The following is a 22,221-nucleotide window of genomic DNA, read 5'->3' on the forward strand; positions in this document are numbered from 1 at the left end:
GCCACCTAGGCTCGGTTCATTAATAAGATCATCTAGGATTATAACTTGATTAAGTGTAGGCATTTTTGTCTTAAAAGAAAAAAAAATCAATCAACGACGTCGACGATGCAACGCAAAACGCAGTCGGACATTGTGACTTGGAATGTCGAAGTGATTAAAGGTATAGATACCTACTACAGGTACCTACAAATACACATACGACGATTTGACGTTGAAAAAATAATCACTATGACGCAATCTACGAATACGTCGATTAAAAGTAAAAAAAAAAAACGTGGAAGTTGAAGTGATAATCTAGTTCGAAGGTCGTTGATCCAACTCTGCACCAGGTAAAAAATTACACAGATGGAAAAAAATGCTTCGTCATACAACGTTGCGTATCCACTTCTACATTTTCGGTACTTCTTTGATCGGTGCTACTATCAAATAAGATGACAAGTACGAGGATTTTTTTTCCATCTTAATAAATACCCGAGCCTATTTGCTGATAACACTGCAGATACTCGTAATTTCCCAGCGCGATGATTGGTCATCTTATAAAAACTCTTCGGTGATCGAACGAGGCTTTTTACACCTATGACAGATGAGAGAATTAGCGGAACTTGCCACAGGTTTTGATGATATTTCGCTGTTCAAGTTTTTTCCCCCTCTTGTCTTTCTATTTCTCTCGTTTTTTATTTCTGTAAATGAAGGAACGTCATCGTCGTCGCAGTCGTCTTCAAATTTATCTTTACCTTCCCGGATTTCGAGTTCAAGGTTGTTCTTCTTTTTGGCTATGTTCCGATACTTGAATGGTGAATATTATTTTTCGAGATTCGTGATTTTGCTAATTGTACGTATTACATTTTGACAGAGTTTATCTTCGTCAGGGTGGTTTTGTAGTTTGTATCTACTACACACTTATAATACTGAATATGTGGCCATTTTTTCCCTCACAGATTCTCCAATCATATTATTCTCAGATTATCCCTGTGTAGAGTTGAAAATTTTTCAAAAGAAAAATCATGCACTGTTGCCTTTTATATTTTCTTTCCAACTAATTAAACAATTCTTCCAAGGAATCAGTGGCAAAATTTCAACCCTATAAATGAGAAGCACGATTGCTGGACTCCTTCGAGTTGAATTGATCAACTTTTTTCAAAATTTGATGCAGTAGTGAAAATTTTTTACCCACTGATCTGAAAAATCTTGAAGAAAATTTGACTTCTACAACCAGAATCGCTCAAAATAGTGAAATCCGGCTCGGGGAGTTGATATCACTTTCAGAACTAATTTTCATCATTTTTACAGAATAGATAAATACAATTTTTTTTTAAAAGCATAAACTGCTGAAAAATGTCAATTTTGAATTTTTTAAAACATCGAACAATCAATGGTTATGAATGAGGATTTCAGCTAGACCATCCTCTTTCCAAAAATCGCGATCTTGTTAAAATCAGACACTGATAAAGAATGATAAAATCATGTTTTTCGGCTATTTCCATTGCTGATGTCACAACAGACGTAAGATAGGCTACTTTTTTGGCATTGAAATTGAAAACATGTAACTTCAAGTAGGCAATTTAATGGATACCTACCTAAAATGTTTTTCTTTTCCATTATGTATAACAAGTTTCACCATTTTATAGTAGTTTTTTTTTCAATAGGGAACTGGCTCGTAAAAGTTTTTCTTTCGTAAAGATTATAGTCCACTACTAAGTGATTCTGAAGGATTTCAGTAGGAGGCGTGTTCGGATTAACCCACAGACGCAATTTTACGCGAATTTCGTCACAAGAATTTATAGAAAAGAAAATTTAAAATTTAAATCATTGAAACTGAACGGAAATCATCCAAACTACTCGTATGTCTAAATGACGTGAAAATAGAACAAAATTAAAATTCGTAAAAATAAAACAAAATTAAAAATTCATTTGACGTCGTTGGCTCGATGCATTATTGCCTTTTTTTTTTACGTTTCTATGTACGCAATAGGTATGTCTTATAAAATGAGTTTTAAAAAAACATCTAAGCCAAGAAAACGCAACCAGTTCACTTGGCACGTGAATATTAAAAAGTATTTTTCCATTACCTTTCCTACATTTTGAGCTTTTGTTTAAATGATCATTTTTAAAAATGATCGAATGGTCGTGATTTTACGATATAAAAAAAATGGTTTTGTTCAATGATAAATTGATGCATGCATGCATACTCATCTAAGCACTTACCCTACAATGGTGTGCAATAATGCGAAACTGTATTTCGTTCTTAAATTAGTTTTTTTTTTTTTTTAATATGCATTTCAAGGATATGAGAGTAGGTAAATGCAAATCAACCTGCATTTAAATCGTAGGTACGCATTTGATCGGACGAGTAGTATATTTTTTTTTAATTTTATGATACAGGCTAACTATCTACGTACTCGTAGATGTTATTTTGCCAATTTTTTTCTTCACCTAATGTTGAGCCAACACTCATTATCATTACGCATTATTCCTAAAATCTTTCAAATCATACGTGCAATTCACACCTGAATGTTTCACGTCACCTGATGGAAAATTTCTTTACGAACATTTTTGAACCCAATAAATTTTTTTGTCCGATACCTACGTCATTACAAAGTCACAAGTAAATAAAATTCTTGATTTTGTATGAAATTTCTGAAGAAAAAAAAAATAGTCGGGAAAAGAACATAAATCATGTTCTCATAAAAAATATACCTCTGCGAAGATATGAGCGAAACCCACAAAACCGCCAAACTACCACTTTTTCAAAATGTTAGGTCAAAAATTAAGCTTATTCAAGCTACTATAATAAAATCAAAATTAAATCACTCACCAAAATCGCTAATACGGTCCTCAAACATCGATGGCATATCTTCCTCAGAATCTGCAAAATGAAAAAAATAGGTAAATAAAAACATTGAAAAAATATGTATAATCTTTGCCACAAAAATAACAATTAGCACTTGAATGAATCAAAGGGTATTCCCGGGTAAAATAGGTAAAATCCCCATGTCCTCGGATTTTTTAAATTTTGATAAAACATTAGTGGATGCCTTTAAAAAAAATGTTGGAGCCAAAAAATTCCCCCACCCCACCCTCTTGACCACAATAACGACAAAACACTTTTTTCGGGGGAAAAATCATATTCCAGCAAGTATTGAGTAGAAAATTTTGAATTCACCCAAAATATATTAAGGTGACATGAGTCTAGCAATGTGAATTTTATCAAAAAAATTTGCCCCCTCCCCCCGGGGAGGAGATATTGACAAAAGAAAATTTGAAACCGCCGTATCTGCAAACTTAATTCCAGTACACAAATTTTTTTTCTTTCAAAAATACATTATTATCTGCAGGAGTACAACAATTACCATTTTTTTTTCAAATTTTTTCTCCAGGTCGGTTATCTTCAAAAAAGACAGACACTGTTTAAAACCAGTGTTTGTGACAGACATTGCTCAAAACCAGTGTTTGTGACAGACACTGTTCAAAACAAGTGTTTGTGACAGACACTGCTCAAAACCAGTGTTTGTGACAGACACTGTTCAAAACCCGTGTTTGTGACTGACACCTTTTAAAACCAGTGTTTGTGAAAGACGCTGTTCAAAACCAGTGATTGTGACAGACACTGTTTAAAACCAGTGTTTGAGACAGACACAATTCGTAACCAGTGTTTGTGACAGACACTGTTTAAAACCAGTGTTTGTGACTGACACCTTTTAAAACCAGTGTTTGTGACAGACACTGTTTAAAACCAGTGTTTGTGACAGACACTGTTCAAAACCCGTGTTTGTGACTGACACCTTTTAAAACCAGTGTTTGTGAAAGACGCTGTTCAAAACCAGTGTTTGTGACAGACACTACTCAAAACCAGCATTTATGAAAGACGCTGTTTAAAACCTGTGTTTGTGACAGACACTGTTTAAAACCAGTGTTTGTGGCAGACACTGCTCAAAATCAGTGTTTGTGACAGACACTGTTTAAAACCAGTGTTTGAGACCGACCCCTTTTAAAACTGGTGTTTGTGACAGACACTGCTCAAAACCAGTGTTTGTGACACACACTGCTCAAAACCTGTGTTTGTGACACACACTGCTCAAAACCAGTGTTTGTGACTGACATCTTTTAAAACGAGTGTTTGTGAAAGACACATTTTAAAACCGGTGTTTGTGACGGACACCTTTTAAAACCAGTGTTTGTGACGGACACCTTTTAAAACCAGTGTTTGTGACAGACAACGTTTAAGACCAGTGTTTGTGACAGACACTGCTCAAAACCAGTGATTGTGACGGACACTGTTTAAAACCAGTGTTTGTGACAGACACTGCTCAAAACCAGTGTTTGTGACAGACACTGTTTAAAACCAGTGTTTGTGACAGACACTGTTTAAAACCAGTGTTTGTGACAGACACTGTTTAAAACCAGTGTTTGTGACAGACACTGTTCAAAACCAGTGTTTGTGGCAGACACTGCTCAAAATCAGTGTTTGTGACAGACACTGTTTAAAACCAGTGTTTGAGACAGACCCCTTTTAAAACTGGTGTTTGTGACAGACACTGTTCAAAACCAGCGTTTGTGACAGACACTGCTCAAAACCAGTGTTTGTGACAGACACTGCTCAAAACCTGTGTTTGTGACACACACTGCTCAAAACCAGTGTTTGTGACTGACATCTTTTAAAACGAGTGTTTGTGAAAGACACATTTTAAAACCGGTGTTTGTGACGGACACCTTTTAAAACCAGTGTTTGTGACGGACACCTTTTAAAACCAGTGTTTGTGACAGACAACGTTTAAGACCAGTGTTTGTGACCGACACTGCTCAAAACCAGTGATTGTGACAGACACTGTTTAAAACCAGTGTTTGTGACAGACACTGCTCAAAACCAGTGTTTGTGACAGACACTGTTTAAAACCAGTGTTTGTGACAGACACTGTTTAAAACCAGTGTTTGTGACAGACACTGTTCAAAACCCGTGTTTGTGACTGACACCTTTTAAAACCAGTGTTTGTGACGGACACCTTTTAAAACCAGTGATTCTGACAGACACTGTTTAAAACCAGTGTTTGTGACAGACACTGTTTAAAACCAGTGTTTGAGACAGACACAGTTCATAACCAGTGTTTGTGACAGACACTGCTCAAAACCAGTGTTTGTGACAGACACTGCTCAAAACCAGGGTTTATGAAAGACGCTGTTTAAAACCTGTGTTTGTGACAGACACTGTTCAAATCCAGTGATTGTGACAGACACTGTTTAAAACCAGTGTTTGTGGCAGACACTGCTCAAAATCAGTGTTTGTGACAGACACTGTTTAAAATCAGTGTTTGTGACAGACAACGTTTAGAACCAGTGTTTGTGCAAGACTCTGTTTAAAACCAGTGTTTGTGATTTTGTGCCACAGCACCACCAAAAAAAAGCGATAATCCAGTGACATTATTCTGCAATTTTGCATAAGGGTCTCCAAAAACAATAGAAAATCAAACAACTTCTGGAAAATCCAATTTTGGGGTCATAGGCACCCCTTCCCCAATTTTGGGGCGGAAGAAGATTGACAATTATGGGTATCGTTATCATATGAATCGAACTCGCTGAACACGAATATGAAGTTAGATTTGCAGTTGGGCCCTCCTAAGGGCACATTTGAATAGGAGTAGAATTGAATAGCAGGAAAGTTCTCTTGTTAAGTAGCACGGAGAGGGGATAAAATACAAGTAAAACACAATTCATGCCCCTTTATTCAAAAAAAGAGAGAAAAAGTTATAATTTAGAATTTCAACTTTTCTCATAAGAGGAGGGGTATTGAATATCGGTTAAAAAAATCTCAAAACTTTACCACGTCTTCGTGAGAGAATTTTGCAGTGATTTTATTTCAAAATCTAACAAATTTTGAAAATCAACTCATCCAATGTTAACATGCCGAGTAATATCCGAGATTTCAAGCAAAAGTTCTTTCAACGTAATTTTACTTTCTGAAGAGAGGAGAAAGATGAAAATAGGCCAACATTTTTTCCTGATTTTTTTTCTCAATTTTGTATCACACAAGAAAGCATTTAAAATTTCAAAAGGAGAAAATAAAGGAAAATAAAAAAATAGATTGAAAAATGAAAGAAAAGGAACTTTTTGGCAGTTTTGGCAAAATGAAAAAGCAGAATTATGAGATATCTGTCCCAACAAGTTTTTCTATAAATAGGTTTTCCTACAGCATATTTTCTTCAAGAAAAATTGAATTTACACAAAGCAATACCAAAAAAATCAAGCAGTAAAATTGGTTCTGACACCTTCATCCTCAGACATACCACTAATTTGCTCCTTCATATACCTAAATTATATGAATTTCTTTATCGAGTTTCTCATTTAAAAAAAAAATTAGAGTACAACGACTCCATCGAATATTCCCAATTACGTAGTTTAACCGCAACGAAAAAACAACTGAAATAAAGGTCTACGCCTTCATTTATCAATCCTTCGTAAAAGAAAGAAAAACATAAAAACAGGCCATCGTTCAAACAACTCTGAAATTCTACCTACTGGAGTGAATTTTCACAAAAAAATCGCGTAAAAATTCGTGTTTTCGAATAAAATATGTCGATATACAACGAGTATAGAGTAAACTCCAAGGCCGCCAAAAATTTTTAAAAAATTGCCAAAATATGTAATTAAAATGTCGTAAAAAAGAGATTTAATAATTACGTAGATAGGTATTATTATTAACGATTGGAAATTGTAAAAATATTCGATAATTCATCGTTTAACCTTCGCAGCTTCTGGTATGATTACCTATCAACCATCGAAATAGAGAAAAAAAACTGCCAAGATGTAGTTTCTATAACACATAGTCCCTATATACGTACTAGGTACCAATAAACCGCAAGATTTCTCAATGATGTAGGTACCTAGTCGTAGCCTGCGCTCACTTTCGATATAAATCGAAGCAGGTATTGTTTAATGAATGATTCTACACATAAAATCTAGATCAGTCTGTACAATGTTGGGATTCCCCTATGGAGATGTGAGAGGAAAAAACCCCTGCTCGCCAAAGGTTGAATGAATTGTAGAGCCAGAGCATCTTTAAGTAGGTATGGTTCATAGATGGTGCACGTCAGATTGTCACGCTGAACCGAGTCTCTCTGGTGTATAACGGCGAGGCGACTGCGCCATGCTATGCCTCGAGCAGACAAATAAAATAAATTGGAATCATTCATCGCCAGCATTATCTAATAATTCTCATTATCGTCACAACACTGTGTTCTGTTGGTCTATTCTTCCTTATAGTATCAGTACCTACATTGAGTGCGAGTAGGGTAACGATAATATAATCTTATTATTCGTATTAGGCAATCCATCCATATGTACTCTCTGTAGTCTATACGTATGTATGTCTGCGTATACAACCAATGAATAAAAAAATAATGGAAAAAAATCATAATATAAAATGTATCCTCACCTACAACATGTATGTATCTTTTTTAATATATATTCGTCATGGTATATAGAACCTGTGTACGTAGTTTAGCAGCAAGTACCCAGCTATACCTAAATAAGACGTATTCTTTTTCCTATACTAATAAGTATGTATATAAACAATTTTTATCACATTTATAAATTAAATCTCAAATCGTATAAACCAGTGACCTGATTGGGCTCATTGTGTAACGAGCTCATTTCATTTTTCTTTTTCTAACCAGGATAAATATTTTTTCAAGTGTGTATATTTTCGTATGCTGGGTATAGCCTAACGCTTATTGTTATGTAAATCATGAGGCAAAAAATTAATCTCCATCGTTTCCTAGACGTACTGGATTTGTAATCGATACCTAATTACCTTACCTATAGGAGTAAATTGTTTGAAAATTTTCAATTCACTTTTATCGACATCGCAGGTATAGATCTTTCCATCAATGGTAAGGTTTTCATTGAATTTATTTCATACAAAGCGTACTGGTACTCGTACAGCATTCAATGTGAGAAAATTCTTTCTAAGGAGAATTTTACAATTTGGACAAAATGGGCTAATCTTTACACCTGTTCGACACCTGTTCAATATTGTCGAGAACGAGGAATTAATTCATTCGAAAATCTCGTAAGTATGTACAAATACTTTGAAAAAATTCAATTGAAGTGCAATTCAAATACCTATGTACCTACTACCTACCTATACTTTTAGCTCAAGCACGTAGCATATTACGCTCGCTTTTGCTTTTCAAACTGAAACTGAACGAATACTGTTTTCGAATGAACCCGGAAACCCTTAATTACTTTTAAGCGTTGAATGTAATCTTCAATTCAATTAATGGCTCGGTCATTTCCGACAATCTTTCATTTATCAACGAACTCGTCTCGAAGCCTCTGTGCATATTTTTCACGAATAACTACTCGTATTTGCCAGTTCACGAGCATTGTTTTTTGTTCTCAGTTATCTTTTTGAAGTTGAAATGTTATTTGGTAATTTTATACGTAGATGTGGACTGGTAAGGAGCGAGGGGGATTATCTCTTTACAAGTTTTGACATTTTTGAAAGGATAGGCCACTCTTGAATGTTTCTAAAAAAACATGGATCTTCCAAAAAAAGTTGCAACTTCTGGAATTATGATTCAGATTATTTCATGGGGGGGGGGGAACATTAAAAATATTTGGAACCAGCAAAACTGTACGAATTTTAAAAATAGAAATTAACCAATCTGTTTCTCGGACTCTTTGAGATTTGGTCGAATTAAATGAAAGTATCGTCCACTTGCACTCAAAATTTGAAAAGGTTAGGTTCGGGGTGTCCAATAAAATTCCAAGATCAAAGACAAAACATCAGGGCTTTTTAAAAACATCTGCTGGGCTTCTTCAAAATTAACACCCCCTCCCCCTCTAGCATGTTCTCAATTGTAAATACTTGCAATTTGGATACCTCTGGTAAAAAAAAAAAAAAAAAAAAAAGATGAAAAAAAGATGTATTTTTTACATAGATTTTTTTCTCAAGATGGTGTGTTTTCAACGTCAACAATCAACTAGTGATTATAAAAGAGTGTTACTCCCCCCCCCCCCCCCGCCTCCATCATGGTAAAGCCCATCGAAGCAAAGAAATAATTTTTGAAAATTGAAGTCGAAACTTTGAACGCACAAAAACCTTGTACTTTTAGTCCTATAAAATCTAATTTATCAGAAAAATTACTTTTCTTATGTAGGTACATATTTTGTAAAATTTTGACATTTTTACTGGTCGAGTGACTGAAAATCTCGACTTTTTCAAGCAGTTGTTGACAAGTAGAAAATTATTTTGTGCAATTTGGATATTGAAAAAACACATCAATCTGTTTATATTCAGTTTGAAATTTTTTTTCATTCAATTAGATGATTTCAAATTTGAAGAAAAAAATTAGGGATTCTCACTCAAAATCAAATGTTTCTCAAGGAAGACTTCCCAACAATCATTTTTTTCATTTTTAGCAATTTTTTCAATCAAATTTTAAAAATAGAAGATTTCTGAAATGAGAGCACTGAGAATATACGCATATTTTCTGAATAAAATTATTGAAAATTTAATGTCTACCTACTTGACATTGAACTTCTGAAGCCAAATGTGACCAATGTCAGCTATTTTGGAATTTAATGTCCTCTTTTTTCGAAATTAAAAACCAAGACAAAAAATCTCGTCTGAGTTGTCAAGCAAAAATTAGCTTTATAAAAGTGTATTTTTGGATTGGATAGCTCCAAAAAAAAAAAAAAAAAAAAAACAGGAAAAAAACACTGATACAAAATTTTTAGCTGCCTTAATCAAGGAAAAAATATTTAATTCATCAAAAACCGATACAATGCCACCAATTTTTTATTAAAATTTACCTAAAAATCAATCATCACGAGAAATTTGAAATTTTTATTTTTCTTCTTACATGATTTTTTTTAAAGGTCTTATCTATTGGTCATAAAATTTGATTGCTCTATTGATTTTCACAGCTAAGAGCGTGAAATACAGATTGACTCAAAATTTTTGAACAGTTCCATCGAAAATGATAAAACGCTACAATTTATAACGGAAAATTACTCAGAAAGAAAACCACATTTTGTTCTTCGCGTTTTCAAATCACATTTCCATATTTGTCTCAATGCCTCAAATTTTTGAAGGCGAGTCGTGCTATTTACTCAAAAGAGTTTCGTGATCCATGTTTATTGTTTTCAACGTGCCAACAAACCTTATGCATAAAAACCATAGTTTTTCATTCGTGATAGAAGATGGATTTTTTGAAATAAAATTATTCTGGTTACAAAATGATACACTTTGACAAATTTTTCCCGAAGTTATACAATAAAAAAAAAAGATTAGGTAGGTAGAGATACGTTAGAATCTACGTATGAAAATATTAATTAAGTTATGTATATTGGGGTACTGAATATGCAAAGAAATATTAATAATGTCTCACAAAAAAATGTTCGCGTTACTGCGAATTTACGTAGGTAATCATAATGAAAAACAAGCTCATTTGTATTTTTTTTTTTCAACGCATACGTCAAAAAACCCACATTTCTGATTATTCCACCGATAAAAATAATTTTCCAACTCGATATGTCCCATCAAAAGAGTCACCTCCGTTTCCATTTCCAATAATTTCCCATCCCTCCTCAAATTTCAAACCCCAGGAGATCGACGATCAAAAACTCATCCACTAGATAAAAATTCCCCACGATCGTTGAATCGAAGTGGACGAGAAGAACTTAACGACCGATGAATGAACGCGACGGCACATTTATTCCGCCGTACGTACTACCGAATAATTGAAATACCAGTTTTGCATTCGACAAAAAAAAAAAAACAACATCAACAGCAACAAGGGAATACCTGATACTCTTCGTGATTTAGTCGATTCGTCAAGAAGTCAAGAGAACCACAGAATCGTACATTTTCCTATGACCTGAGCGTAATGAGGGAAGAAAAGAGAGGGAGATTATTATGTCGTAAGGAATCTTACAAGGTGTTCCAGTAACTTGGTCCTTGTTTCTCATAGAACATTAGTCTGTGGTTACTTTCGTCGGTATTAACTACCGTTGGAAATGGTCTTCGCTAATTGTGATTACGTTTAGAACAGTCTTCTGAATAATTATACACGAAAGTTATTTAACTATACGATATTTAGTGCGATATTCGTTGTGTTTATTCCATACACGTGTGTACGAGAAAAAATAAAAAATCACCGAAAGAAAAATATTATTTATTCGCGAGTTCATTCGTCCGTCTGAGTTTTCCAGTGCGCTGTTGTTGTTCTTGTTATTGGTGCTATCCGGTGTTTGGTTTTTCACTCGATTTTTCCGCGCTTCTCAATCATTTCTTTTTTGTTTTCATTTTCTATTTTTGTGTGTGCGCGGATATTTCGAATGTAAATCGGTCTCCGCATTACTCGATTGACAATGATGAGAAGAAAATTTAAAGTGAAATATTAAATTTAATTTTTCGTATCGATTGTGTGTGTGTGTGTGTAATTTGTTGGTTCGCTTACGTGCTGAATACTCGCTTTCAACATGTTAATTAAGTAAGTTATCGTCGTCGAATGCGATACTGCATTATTTTCTTTTTGGTAACCTTATCGATAATTGCTCTCGATGTGTGATGAAAATCGCCGGAAAATTAATCGATTAATAACACTGCTGAGAACATTTTCCCTACCATGTCAATACATTGTATAGGTGTTCTTATCGGCATATCTGTCTCAGAAGGTTACTGACCTTATTTCACAATAAATAGAACTTTTTAACCTCTTCGACACTTTATTTTTTTGACGAATTATCTTCCGACTGTGGCGAATCTGACAATGTGGGTAGGTATAGTCTAAGCACATCGTGATTTTTCACCTTTGACCGTCGGGATAAATCGTTCGAAAAATCAAGTTCATTTTTTAAGTTTGATTAATTGACTAAATTTTCAACGAATTATGTCGAGTTGCAAAGAGGAGCATTGTAAAGTTACGTAGACGTATGTACCTACCTAGATTTATATTATCACATAATGTATCGGTTTCCCTTTCACTTAGACACGAATACACCTGTTTCCAAGCAGAACAGATCATGTTTTGAGTTGAAAACTTTATGATTGAATGAAAATTCAAATTATGTGTATATGATTTTGGAGTTTTATCGATAAGAAAAATTAAAGAAGACATTTTAGAGGCAAATGTTGGTGAAAAGAAAAATTATTTCTTTCTGTGAAGTACAATTTTCAGATATAATTTATCAAGATTTTTTTTTTTTAAATCTGAGTAAAACTAGATTTTTGATCAGTCGTTTATGGCAAAAAATTAATTTCTCATCAAAATCTCACCTATAAGCCATTAAAATTCAGCTTTTTGAAAATGTGTTTTAAAATGCTCAAAGTTTGTTTGAATCCCATAGTTCACTTCAGAGCAAATAATGTGGTGCATAGAAAAAAAATCAATGAAACTGACTGAAAAAATTGGTAAGATTCACTGAAATTGACAATTTCTAAATGAACATTATTTTCATAATTTGGTAATTTTTCACGAATTTTTTCAAGCATTTTAATCATTGATTACATTTTTAGTTGACGTTTTTTCACGAACTTCTGTTTCTCCCCTTCTACAACTTTGGTTGACTTTCAGTTGTTTTCGTTGTGGAGCTGTAGATATGTAGGGGAAATATAGGGAAAGGCAAGGATGCAATTCACCCCGACTCCAATTTTTCAAAAAGGTTCAAGAAATTAGGAGTCTGAAGCGAATACAAAAATCAATGTGTAGAAAAAAATTACTGAGAAATTACTGATTGGTCAAGAAAATTTAATTCTCAAGTTGACAATTCAATAATTATTTGAAAGGATTTTTATGGACGCGGATGAGGAACGGAGGGAGAGAGAGGTGAGGAGAGGAGAGACTGGGTCTGTTTTGGTTCAACTATCATAATATTTGTAGTTTTGAATAACTCAAAATGGGAGAGTAAAGAGCCAAATTTGGACAATAGTTTATCCATTATCAAATTATAGGTACTTCAAGAATGATCATCTAAACGTCAAAATCATATTTAAATTCTGTTTTTTTTTCTTTTTTTTTTTACAGAAGTGCAATTAAATTTTTTTGGATGTTTTAGGCAACTTTTAAGCACCTATAAAATTGAGTCAGAATTATTAGAGAAGTTCATTTTTTGAATATTTTAAGCAGTTTTACCAAAACTGTGCTTAATCTGCGTCCAATGTAACTAAAAATACTAATTTTTTTGGGAAAAATTACCCCACAATCAACTCAATACTTAATTTGTTTGTCGAATCAAATTTTCTAATTAGGTTGACCAAAGCAAAGTCTTCAATTTTTTGTTTAAAAGAAAGGCAAAATCCAATTGGAAACTTTGAAAAAAATCAACCCATATTAATTTCCTGTTTTACGAAATTATACTAGAATTTTTTGAAAGATTACTCAAATAATGATCAATTGATTATCAATTTTCTAATGAGCTTGACCATTGCCATTTTTTAATTTTAAAAAAGTGCGAAGTTTAAAAGGCAATGTATCAAGTACAAAAAAATCAGTTTTACTTTTTATTTTTTAGTGAAATTATGCTCAAATTTGGGTCAAAATGTGTTTAAATCTATTCATAAGTTACCTGCCAAATACAAACTTTTCAATTTTTTTTTCAAGTGTGAATGTTATGTTTAATTTGCATTTTTTTTTCAATGAATTAATTTTCAAAAAATTATGCCCAAAATGTTTTAAAAATGACCCATAGTAAAATCTTTATTTTCAAATAGGATAAGCTAATATCAATTTCATAGTTGGGGGGGGGGGGAGGGACAACAACAACACAACACCAAAAACAAACTCCTTAATTGACTTATTTTTTCTTTCGTTCAAGTTACATCCAAATTATGGTCAATTTATTCAAAAAAAGGTTTCAATTCATTGGTGCGAGAGCTTGACTTACCCTATAATTGATTTTTTTTTCATTTTCAAAAAAAGTGCAAAATTTATTCAATTAACAGCATTAGAAGAAAAAAGTCCATACTTAAATCTGAATTAATGGTTCAAAAATGACCTACCATTCACGTGGAGGAGAAGGTAGTTTATTTTTTCAAAATTATGTCAAAGATGACTTGAAAGAGTGCACTTCCTCTTTCGAGTAATAATGAGAGCGAGATGAGAGCATGGACAAAAATTAATCTATTTTTTGACCTACTAGTATAGTAGAATTGTGACTCTGATTGGACCAAAGATGAAAAATGCGGTACTTTGAAAAAATGCATCTCTGCTCACAAATGAGTTAATCAAGTCCAAGATTTTGCAACATCATAGCCAAAATGAGCCAATTTCAGCAGCTCACAGATCGTTGCTCTTGATAAATATATTTTTACAAAGAGTACTTCGTGGTTTACAAGGAAGGTAAATTCCTCTCTCAATGACTCGGACTTTCGGAACAATTTTTTTCACCACTTTGGAAATTTGTTACAAAGATATTTTTATCGTCGGTGGAGGTTCGGTACCTCGTATGGGACTTCTTTTTTCAACAATTAAATTGTTGTATGATTGAATTCGTCTCATGATGCAAAAAAAAAAAAAAAAATTGAAAAAAAAGTCACACATTATTGAACTTGCCACCGACGTTATGCAGAAATATCACATCTTTTTCAATTCACTTCCAACATTTTTAATACGACTGTAAAGACGATCAAAACTTCTTTTGAAGCATTTACGTAATACTTGTACTATAGTTCAAGCAATTGGTGAAAAAAGTAACCAGTCAAGCTGAAAATTTGCACACAGATGTTTTTTGAAAACCTAATTCAGGATCAGTTGATGTCTGAGTATGTCCGACCTGAGCTTTGTTTCTAATTGTGGATCTAAGTTCTTCAAAATCAAGAGTTTGTTCAATATATCCTTAAATATTGGTCAGGGGGCAAAGAGAGCTGCAATATGAATAATAAAACTTCACATAACTTCAATTTCAAGTTGGGCAAGGGGTTAATCTCCAAAGAACTTTATTGAACCCAAATTTTAGATCAGCCAAAAAGAGGAGGGGGGACGAAGCTCACACTTTGTATCAACTTCCCAAGTGAATAAAAAATTGTGCAAGAATTTCACAATGCACATTGAGGAAGGGAAATCGAATTTTTACACCGCGAGATGAAAAATAGTAACTTTAGAGTGAGTTCTTTTCACTCAGTCAAAACAATATGAACACGTTTTTTGAAAAAAATATTTTCAAATTCCTCCAATAATTTTTCTTCGACCACTCCTCATCTCAATTCCACTTCTACAGCTTTACAATAATGTTCACGTGGAAGATGATCAAATCCATACGGTACCTTGATATAATCTTATTTATGCAACGCGTATTACACGCCAGTATTAATTAATCGGCCTCCGCAACAACTTAATATAAATTTAGTTCACGTTTTCCTATTTGCCTATATAAGTACAATAATTTTTTTAATTGTCGCGTACGCTACACTAGGTATACATCAACTAGATGGTAACTACGAGAAGATTATCTCGCAATAGATACTAATTTGAAAAACCTTAGTGTCGGTGCATTTCGAAAATTAACACAAGCAAACAAAAACCGTCATCCGAGCGTCGAAATAAATCAATCGTTGGGCGAAAGATTTTACTGTTTTTCCAAGGTTCAGTACGATTGTAATTGGTGACTTGCGATTTCACTGGGACTTGTGTCAGTCTCTTTGTACACCTTTCGGTACATTTCATTGTTAAAAAACTCACGCCGAATATAAATATTTAAAGAAACAAATTTTACGATTAACATTTTTCTCTCCTTGTGTGTTTCTTTCTCTCTTCAACACGAGGAGTTTCTCCGCGAGCGTATTTATCATCGTGTGTAACAACAAAATAAATTCACTATCGCCAGCGTATGTACCTACCTACCTACCTACCTACCTTTTATGCAATAATCATTGGATGCTTATTTGCAACCAGTAGAAGTCAGTGGAGTATATACGCAATAGAATTTGATATAGAAAGCAAAATTGCGAATACATTTTTACTTTACTATCACCTCGAGATAGATAAATGCAGAAACGAAGATACCTCAATTACCTGCTTAATCGATGCTCGCGATTCGAACATTTTTCATTTTGGCTATTACCCAAGTTCCAAATGTACAAGTGGTGGAGGAGGTACTTTACTACACAGGCACAACCGGACTACCTTAAACGAAACAGGAAGTACGAGTTTAAGCTGAATGGAAATTTTATTATAGCTAATTTGAATATCGCCAGCGCTTATATTATGTAGAGAAAATAATCGTACGACAAGATGAATTTATCAAAATGTGAATGTGGCTGCCAGGCTGCCATGCTGGGGAAGGCGAATGACTCAGCGATTGAATTTTTAGCCCTATGAAGAATGATTAATACGGTTTTATACCGTATGAAGTGAACTGGGAAGTTGAGCTATAAGCACGCTGACGATGATGACGTGCTGACGATGACATTAAATACGAGTATGTTGCAGCTGTACGGTACCTTTACCTATGGCTATGGATCACATGGAAAATCCTGCACCTTTTCGTTGATTTTTATCTATCCTATATAAGATGACGATCTTCGAAGGCAAATCTCATTCGAATGAATTTTTACCCAATCATCACGCGATGATTCGACTCAACCGAGTCAGTAGGTACCTACGACAACGACAAAAATTTCAACTCTCGTTCTTCAACGAAACAGTTACATAGCTCACAAGGTCGTTGAAGTTTCAGCACGTATACGCAGCCACCGCTAAAATTGGCTTATGAGGCCAAACAACGTATTTTGTATGGATGATGAGATGGTTGATTTTTTTTCTTCTTCTTCAACTTTTTCGCACACTGTAACATTTTTATTCGGATCTTTGCCGAAGGAATTTCAGCACAGTACCTACAGGTGTGCAGAAGAAAAGACGAGATGAGGAGTTGAATTGGCGGATATCCAATTTCAACACGTAGATAATCGTAAAATTGGGATGATCGTAGAGAAATATTTTTATAAAATACATAGGTACTATAATTAGAAATGTCAGTGCGAAAATGATACGATTAAATTATATCCAAACCTACCAATATCAATGACGATTCATAATTTAAATTTTTCACAAATTTCAAGTACCTAAATCAAATGGAAAATTTTACTAGAATTCTGCTAAATTCAAAATCAATCGTAAAATTTCACCACATAAGGTAATATTTTGATAAACGATGATTTGAAATATGGCACCAGCTTTTGACAATGAATAGCGAAAAAATCCATCAAGGTATGGAATCTGTTCTGTATGAACAGAAACTGGAATAATGAGCAGAGGAAACGTTATTTTTCTTTGATTACCTATACCTCTAATAACGTGTTACTTCTGTGAGCTCATTATTCACTCTTTTTCAATTCAGAAAAAAAATGACAAAAACTGGAATAAAATGAAGCACATCTTTATCCTACCAACTATGTACAACTAAATTTTGAATCAGGACCTGAATCAGAGTAACGAGAGGGAAGGAGGAGGGAAAATCCCACAAGAACTACTCATAAATATCTTGAATAGTGTGATACACAAAATTGTAGTAAAATGAGGAAATTTTTTCAACAAAATTCAATGAATAAGAGAAAAAATATTCCAGGAAAATGACACAGAACATTATTAAACCGTACAAATTTGTAGGAAACACTCCCCTTCTTTCTTACCCTCCTAAATTAAATCAATTATTCCTTATCAGTCGTACATATAAACATAACTGAATCCCAAGAGTTATTTTATGAAAATTGGTCGAATTGATTCTTTTTCGAAATTTGATTCAATTTGTATACTTCTAGAACTAATAAATCAACTGTCTAACCAGATCTATGTACAGTTAATTAGATTTAAATTCAGAGAAAAATACATAAATTTTAACCAAAACAACAAAATACACAAACATGTAATTGAAAGATTGATCACTAAAACTATCACAGTCAAATTACATTTTAGGAAAAAATAGAAATGGTGTGTTGAATTTTTCAATTGCGAAAGAGGAAAAGGGTTGGAAATTTAATTGAAACAGAGGATGTTCGATAGTTCGCCAGATTAGCTCGACAGTAAAAGAAACAGAAGAATTTCTTTCAATTCTCAAAAATAATTCAATTTGTTTTTGAAAACATAGCAAATACTCAAGTATCATATATTGCAAGAAAATTCTCAAAAGCTCAATTTCAGAAATCAATTACATCATCGTTTTTGTCATAAAATTCAGCAATGAAAATATCGAGACCTGGGGACGTTTCTTTCAATATTTCTTGATACTCATCTTCAGCCGAATAATTAAATCTGACTTGAAAAAAGTACATAAGTATGCCAAATAATGAAATGAAAAGTTACAGATTTGAGCAAAGAAATTTCCACTAAAGAACCATATTATGTAAATCTTGCACCTATTACATACACTTCGTAAACAGAATGAAACAACCCAGAAGAAAATCACTAACGACACAAAAAAAAACAAAAATCGCCAACCATAATTAAATCAAAATTCCTCAACTAGACAATTCTTTTTCCTAAAAAAAAAGATCACCAATGCAGAAAATTTATTACTAGAACTGAATTTCCTAAACTTGTAATTCAATTTTATTGAAAGGAGACAAAAGTAGGAAGAATAATTATAATATTCTTCTGTCTGCATATCAGATTTCGTTGTGGATCAATTTCAGCAAGGAGGAGAGGAGAAGGAAAGAAGGGACTATTTTTCTGTTCTCAAATCGATCTATCATCGAGCAAAAATAGTGCATTTTTGAAATCACGCGATGGATTTTCAAAAAGAAATCGATTTATTTTTATCTTTTTTTCTAATTTTGAGTACAACAGATGCCTGAAAAATTATTCCAAAAAAAATTCGTAATTTTTTTCATGAGCTTGCATTGAATTTTTTCATTTTTTTTAGCACATAAATGAACCTCCTCCAGCTAGAAAATTCAATCGCCCCAATGAATAAAAATCACAAGTAGAACAAACAGAGTTATTTTTTTAAACAATTTTTCAATTTTGTGTCATATTTTTAAATTCATTTTCATTTTTTAAACTGATTTTGTGTCTTTTTAGGGGTTCTATCAATCATCTTCATTTTTCATTCACAACTTTTCGAAAAGTTGTTGGACAATGTCAAAATGCCTTAGAAAATATTTATAGTCTATGACTTAAAACTACTGGAGATAAAATTTCAAAATTATCAAAAACAAAATACCTTATTTATTTTGAGAGCACAACAAATTCAAAGTTGAAATTTGTTCGTGGTGCTTGAAAATTCAGACTACTTTTTCCACTTTTCTGAAGGGTGGGTATGCCACAATCTGTGATATTTTCACGAGTTTTTAGAGTTGAAAACTTGGGTTGCCACGAAAAAATCAAAATTTTGAATTCCCGGAAAAAATCAAGGTTCAAGTTGGAGAATCACACTTTTTTCGTGGTTTTTTGACATCAATTTAGTCATTTCACAAAACTTTTTCTCAAATCTGCATTCCAACGTCAAAAAAAATCAAAGGCAAAATATAAATAACTTTTAAAAAATGACAAAAAAATTGTACAACAATTTCGTAATTATTTTTAAACAAAAAGATTAAGTTTTGAGTTTTGAAAATAATTTTTTTTCAAAATAATGAGTAATTGTCCAATCCCCTCTCCCAAAAAAATCACCAGTCCAAAGACAACTTAATTACGGAAATCATGTATTGCGTCAAAATCTTGTTTTTTTCCACTCAGCAACATGGATCTTTTAATACCATTAAACTACAGACTTTACACATGAATATCGACACAACATAAAACCTTACTAATAAAATTCCAACTCAAATTCATCCCAATTGATTGTATTTGCAATTCGCACACCACCACACGCTGCCGATAATTATCACGAATCAGCATAAACACGCAGGCAAAAATTTCATCACCCAAAGGCCAATCAGCATCATAAAATCCGCTTGGAAAACAGTAATAATAATATCGACAGCGTTAAATTACTCGTTAAAAAAATTACGCTCGTTTAAACATCTCTTCATCTCATCATCTTCATCATCTTCATCATTATCATCATCATCATTAGCAAAAAATTACCCATCTCAGGTATCCATTTCGCGACTACATGGCAGTAATTTCAATTGGTATCTTGGCTGCGAAAAATTCGCTACTTTACAATCATTTCTAGCCAACGAATTCAATTAAGTCATTACGAAAGCCAGTCGGAAAATTGCGAATAAACAAAATACCCAATTCAAATTACCCCAGCGCCGCGAGTAGAATTAAATAGCCGACAGTCTCTCGTCATCATACTTATCTTGTTTACATATTCGAGTACCTACCTCTACTCGTATTCAGTGGTAGGTATTTTTGAAAACTAATTAATTCGCCAAGCTCGTAAACCTTTTGCAGCGGTAGTAGCTGAGCTGGCGTGAAAATAAATACCTACATAGACGAGTATTTGAGTTAAAAATATTTCACGTATTGAAAAAATGTACGTACGCACACGTATTACCTACCTATACTTATATTAATCTACCTACCTATGTAATTTCGAATCATTTACTTTGATTAAACATTCCTTCGTATTTAATTGTAAGCTGTATAGTGTGTTAGCTTCGAAGGAAAAAAATTTTCAACGTTTTATTCACGCGGAAATTTTGTTCTCTCTTGTACACATGCACACACACACATGATGCTCACTACATATCTCGTACCTACCTACAAATTAATCTCCATATTAATACGTTGCAAGAAGGTCATACATATAGCTGTGTTTTTTTTCTCGATCACTGAGCAAAATAACGAAAAGAAGTTGAAAAAATAAAAACCTGCCGAAACTACGTACGAAGCTACATAAGTACTTTTCGATTTCGCACGTCAAGAAACACCTTTTTTTCTCCTTTCAACGTTGCAAATTAATCGTTTGAGTTTAAATTATGACGCACGATAAATTGCTAGGTCTTCCTTTGCATATACATACTACCTAGTACCTACTTCTTTTGAGTTCGATTGAAAACTAACCGTTTTGTTTTTGTTTTTGTTTTTACAGAGACACGAATAATATAAATACTATACCAGATGTGTCGCCAGACGTAGTAGCCATGGACCCGAGAAATGGTATAGTAAATCCGGCATTTCAACCTCCATCTTTACTGTCGCAACAGAGCACAGTATATACCAGGAGGCAACAAGCAGTCTGCGTCCGGCACGCCTTCAAGCATTACGGCTCCAAGAAAAAACCCAACCATGTTTTAAGCGACTTGAACATGACCGTTGCTAAAGGCACAATGTAAGTTTTATTTATACCTCATTTACTATTACTATCTTATACGTAGGTAAGTTAGAAGCTATTTAGAAAAAATGAGGCAAAAAAATCTATTCTTCTATGCTCGAGTTTGCTTTACGCGGGTAAACCTTTTTCAAAGAACGGTGTCCAGAACAAGAGAGATGTTTTTTCTTTTTTTTTCGCTCCTTGAAGGAATTCCAGCTTCCAGCTAACTTGACCTATGTTGTACTCGCACTTTCGTCATGCGATAATCGTAAAACTGGTTAATTGAGCTGACGTGAGCTCACTGAGCTGTTACATAATAAAGGTTGATGTTTGATGCTCGTTCGTGGAATCCATTAGAGGCTAGTCATTGGACAAGTTGTAGGGGTTGGTTTGAAATTGTTCAATTCAAGAGTTGAATGACTGAAGTGACTTTCAAAGGCCCCTTTTCTTTATTTTCTTCCTCTCTGTCAATTTTTTTTACATTGTAGGTAATAGGTACATACTTTCATGGTTTCTCAAGGATACCGGCTGGTATTAATTTAAAATAATTAAAGATAATTTTCTCATCCACCCCTTTTTCCGGTTATCATATTTTGAAAAACTCTACAGTTCCAGTAAACATAAAACAGATAAAAAATATTGTTAGCTCCACTAAAGAGATCAATTTGTTCAACCAAATTTAGCTCTTAAAACTGAGCGTCAAAATCTTGTCATCATGGACGTCCAGTACATAAAAAAAAGAGTAGAAAAAATTGCAATGATTTGATTGGTGCAGAGTATGGTAGAACAATTTCATATGTATTAAGAATTAGTATTTTAAACATGATCTTATCTCATACGTAATTCGTAACATAAATTGCATTTAATGAGATGCATTTTTTTCAACAGCTGTTTAAATTAAAATGAGTAGGTTCATTCGAGCGCTCTCAATTTTCAGCAAAACTGAAAATTTTCAGTTTTGCTGAAAATAAAGGTGCCTCCACATTAACCAACGTATAAAAATCACATATTTTTGGTGATAAC

At 33.4% G+C, this 22,221-nt stretch overlaps 1 protein-coding gene and 1 long non-coding RNA gene across 9 annotated transcripts in view; one reads left to right on the top strand and one right to left on the bottom strand.

Annotated features, from left to right (window-relative positions):
* LOC135849262 (uncharacterized) overlaps nt 1-2,865 on the bottom strand; it is an 86,451-nt gene extending 83,586 nt beyond the window's left edge. The window contains exon 1 of the long non-coding RNA XR_010559509.1: nt 2,816-2,865. This is a non-coding gene — a long non-coding RNA (uncharacterized LOC135849262). The remainder of the gene's footprint in view (nt 1-2,815) is intronic.
* snu (snustorr) overlaps nt 1-22,221 on the top strand; it is a 128,051-nt gene that overhangs the window by 77,611 nt on the left and 28,219 nt on the right. For 6 of the 8 annotated variants that reach the window (XM_065369602.1, XM_065369599.1, XM_065369597.1 and 3 more), the window contains exon 2: nt 20,977-21,216. In XM_065369602.1, the coding sequence (XP_065225674.1) occupies nt 20,977-21,216 (240 nt within the window). Of the gene's footprint in view, nt 1-7,340; nt 7,436-7,862; nt 8,063-10,844; nt 11,493-20,976; nt 21,217-22,221 lie in introns of those variants that run through there. The other 2 variants (XM_065369596.1, XM_065369601.1) reach the window with 2 other exon arrangements.

This window comes from Planococcus citri, chromosome 5 (assembly GCF_950023065.1).
Source record: "Planococcus citri chromosome 5, ihPlaCitr1.1, whole genome shotgun sequence".
Classification (NCBI taxonomy): Eukaryota; Metazoa; Arthropoda; class Insecta; order Hemiptera; family Pseudococcidae; genus Planococcus; species Planococcus citri.